The following is a 2,472-nucleotide window of genomic DNA, read 5'->3' as shown; positions in this document are numbered from 1 at the left end:
AAGTCCACTATATGGAGAAAAATCCTGGAATGTTTTCCTCAAAAACCTTCATTTCTTTTCGACTGAAGAAAGAAAGACATAAACATCTTGGATGACATGGGGGTGAGTAAATTATCAGGAAATTGAAGGACATTTTTATTTACTTTTTAGTACCTTGAGTCACCACTTGATGGTGTCCTGAAACATAACCACCTGAGAACCACTTCTATAAGCAAAGTGTTTTAGGGAATTATTTTTTTTGATGTGTAATTTCTTTCTTTACCATTAAGTTTTTATCCTTTTTAACCATTTAAGAAGTGCCAAATAAGGGATTAGTACAATAAATGTCATCATGTAGTTCCAAAACACAAATCTTTTTAGCTGGAATGTCATTTAGCACAGTAATACACCAGCAAAGACGTCTGTTTTCTGCGAATCAGTTTCAAAGTGCGATTTGTACTCGCAAGATCGGTGTCAGTGATGGCTTCTTAAATTGACCAATGCTTCCATAAACTTCTATAGTGACAAATAAATACAGACAAATGCAGAAATATACATCCAAATACAAACCTTTGTTATTATCCTCAATGCTGATTCCTGGGGATTCTAGTGGAAAACATCACATTATAAGCTAAAATAATGTGCTTCCTCAACACCTGGCCTGGGTAACTCATATTTGATTACAAAATATAAGAACCAGCCTTGAAACAAATGTTCACTGGAATATACACTAACAAAAAGCTAGGTAAGCTGTAAACGGCTACATTCAGAATGAATGCATCTATGAGAACTATCAAGCACATGATGTTACACAGTTAAATTATAGTTTGATCTAAATCTAGTCTACAACTTGGACACAAACGTTACTAAACAAATCTACAAACAAAGCTTACGTAGAAAAGCACCTCAGTTCAATAATATATATATATATATATATATAGTAAAAATAGCTGGAAACACATGACATATTTGTATGCAGTGTGATTCTGGTCTACAGTATATTTGATCTAATGACATATGTAATATTAATGCAGAATATTACATCTATTACTGTCCTTTTGTGGTTGTAGAAAGAATTGATTGACATTCCAGGTTGGAGACCAGTCGGCTTGTTTGGTTGAGTATGAGGTAGTGCTCCGGTTAGATTGTTACTGCTCCTCCTCGTCATCCTCTTCAGCATCCTCAGATGAGTCATGAGGTTTTTCCTTTTCCTGTTTGGAACAGAATCAAACATTTGGGGATAAAATGCATGGAAGCAAAACTTCTCTTTTGCTGCATGTTATATTTGACATTTGCATTGAACCCCAATTTTAAAAAGGTTTAGTAAGATAGTTTGACCTTTAAAATCATGCAGGATGGAGCTGAAATTCAAAATTTAAAGAGGCAGTTCACCCAGAAATAAAATGACTCATTTATTCTCATGCTGTTATGATATTCTTTTGTCCATGGATGTTGTGCAGAATATTGATGCTGCAAAAATGCATGTTAAGTATATTCAACAGGACCTTGTGCTTCTAATGCATTGGTCAAGCGTTCATATCTGCGTACTTGCATAAAATATATTTCGGGTCATAGTCACTATATGCCGCAAAAACATTATATAAAGTCACCATGAAATCAAAATGGACAGTTCTTGGTTTTTTTTTTTATAGAATATTAAATGATTTCTCCGTGAGCATCTTTGTTTAACTGTCACCTCCATTTTTGAGAATGGACATAAAAATGCACTATCCAAGCTTCAATGATTATAATTCGAGAATGCTTTGGAGTACAGACCTAAGTTTGGTCTTGTTTTAAAGAAGACACCCAGCAGATTATTGCTGTAGTGAAAAAATTAAAGTATGAAAAAGTTATGGAAGTTTAAATTTACTGTAAATCAAATGTCCTGTACTAAACATTTTTTTTATTTTATATAAAATTTATATTTTATCAAATATATTTTACTCTAAAATTGCTATCAAATGAAAGCCATATGTCTAACCAAGTTGTGTTCCGAATTTGAAGTTGATATCACAAAAATTGAAGTTCCTATGAGATTTTGTTTAGGCCCTGTACCAAAAATAGCCACCAGGTGTCACCGATTTACGCAAATATAGCTAAATAAAAATATTGTAATATGAAACTTGACACCACCCACTAGGGGAGGAGCTCGCTAAGAGAAATTAAAGTACTGTTTCCATAGTAAGGCAACATCTGATTTCAAAACGGTTTTCACAAGCTAAATCTTTAGTTTGTAAGCTTTCGAATGATACCTAATTTATGATGATTACTAAAAAATATGTGATATGGAAAAAAGGCAATAAATAAAAAGAGCGTCAAGCGTCCCACCGGTGGGCCGGTGACACCAACCCGATCTCACGGCAATTCATACATATTTTACAAGGTGGCTAATCCGTATGAATTCGTACGACCTCACTCGTATGAATTCCTACGTTTTTTGCTAAATCGTATGTATTTTACAAGTAGCCAAATTCGTTCGAATTACCTACCCTT

The 2,472-nt window shown here is 33.8% G+C and overlaps 1 protein-coding gene across 4 annotated transcripts in view; it reads right to left on the bottom strand.

Annotated features, from left to right (window-relative positions):
* Positions 1 to 432: 432 nt before the first annotated feature.
* hmga1b (high mobility group AT-hook 1b) overlaps positions 433 to 2,472 on the bottom strand; it is a 4,529-nt gene continuing 2,489 nt past the window's right edge. For all 4 annotated transcript variants that reach the window (XM_051898283.1, XM_051898282.1, XM_051898285.1 and 1 more), the window contains exon 5: positions 433 to 1,190. In XM_051898283.1, coding sequence (XP_051754243.1) covers positions 1,128 to 1,190 — 63 coding nt within the window. In that variant the 3' untranslated portion in view covers positions 433 to 1,127. The remainder of the gene's footprint in view (positions 1,191 to 2,472) is intronic.

The sequence above is a fragment of the Ctenopharyngodon idella genome, chromosome 6, assembly GCF_019924925.1.
Source record: "Ctenopharyngodon idella isolate HZGC_01 chromosome 6, HZGC01, whole genome shotgun sequence".
Lineage (NCBI taxonomy): Eukaryota > Metazoa > Chordata > Actinopteri > Cypriniformes > Xenocyprididae > Ctenopharyngodon > Ctenopharyngodon idella.
The sequence above is the reverse complement of the archived record's forward strand: the minus strand, read 5'-3'. Positions and strand labels throughout refer to the sequence as shown.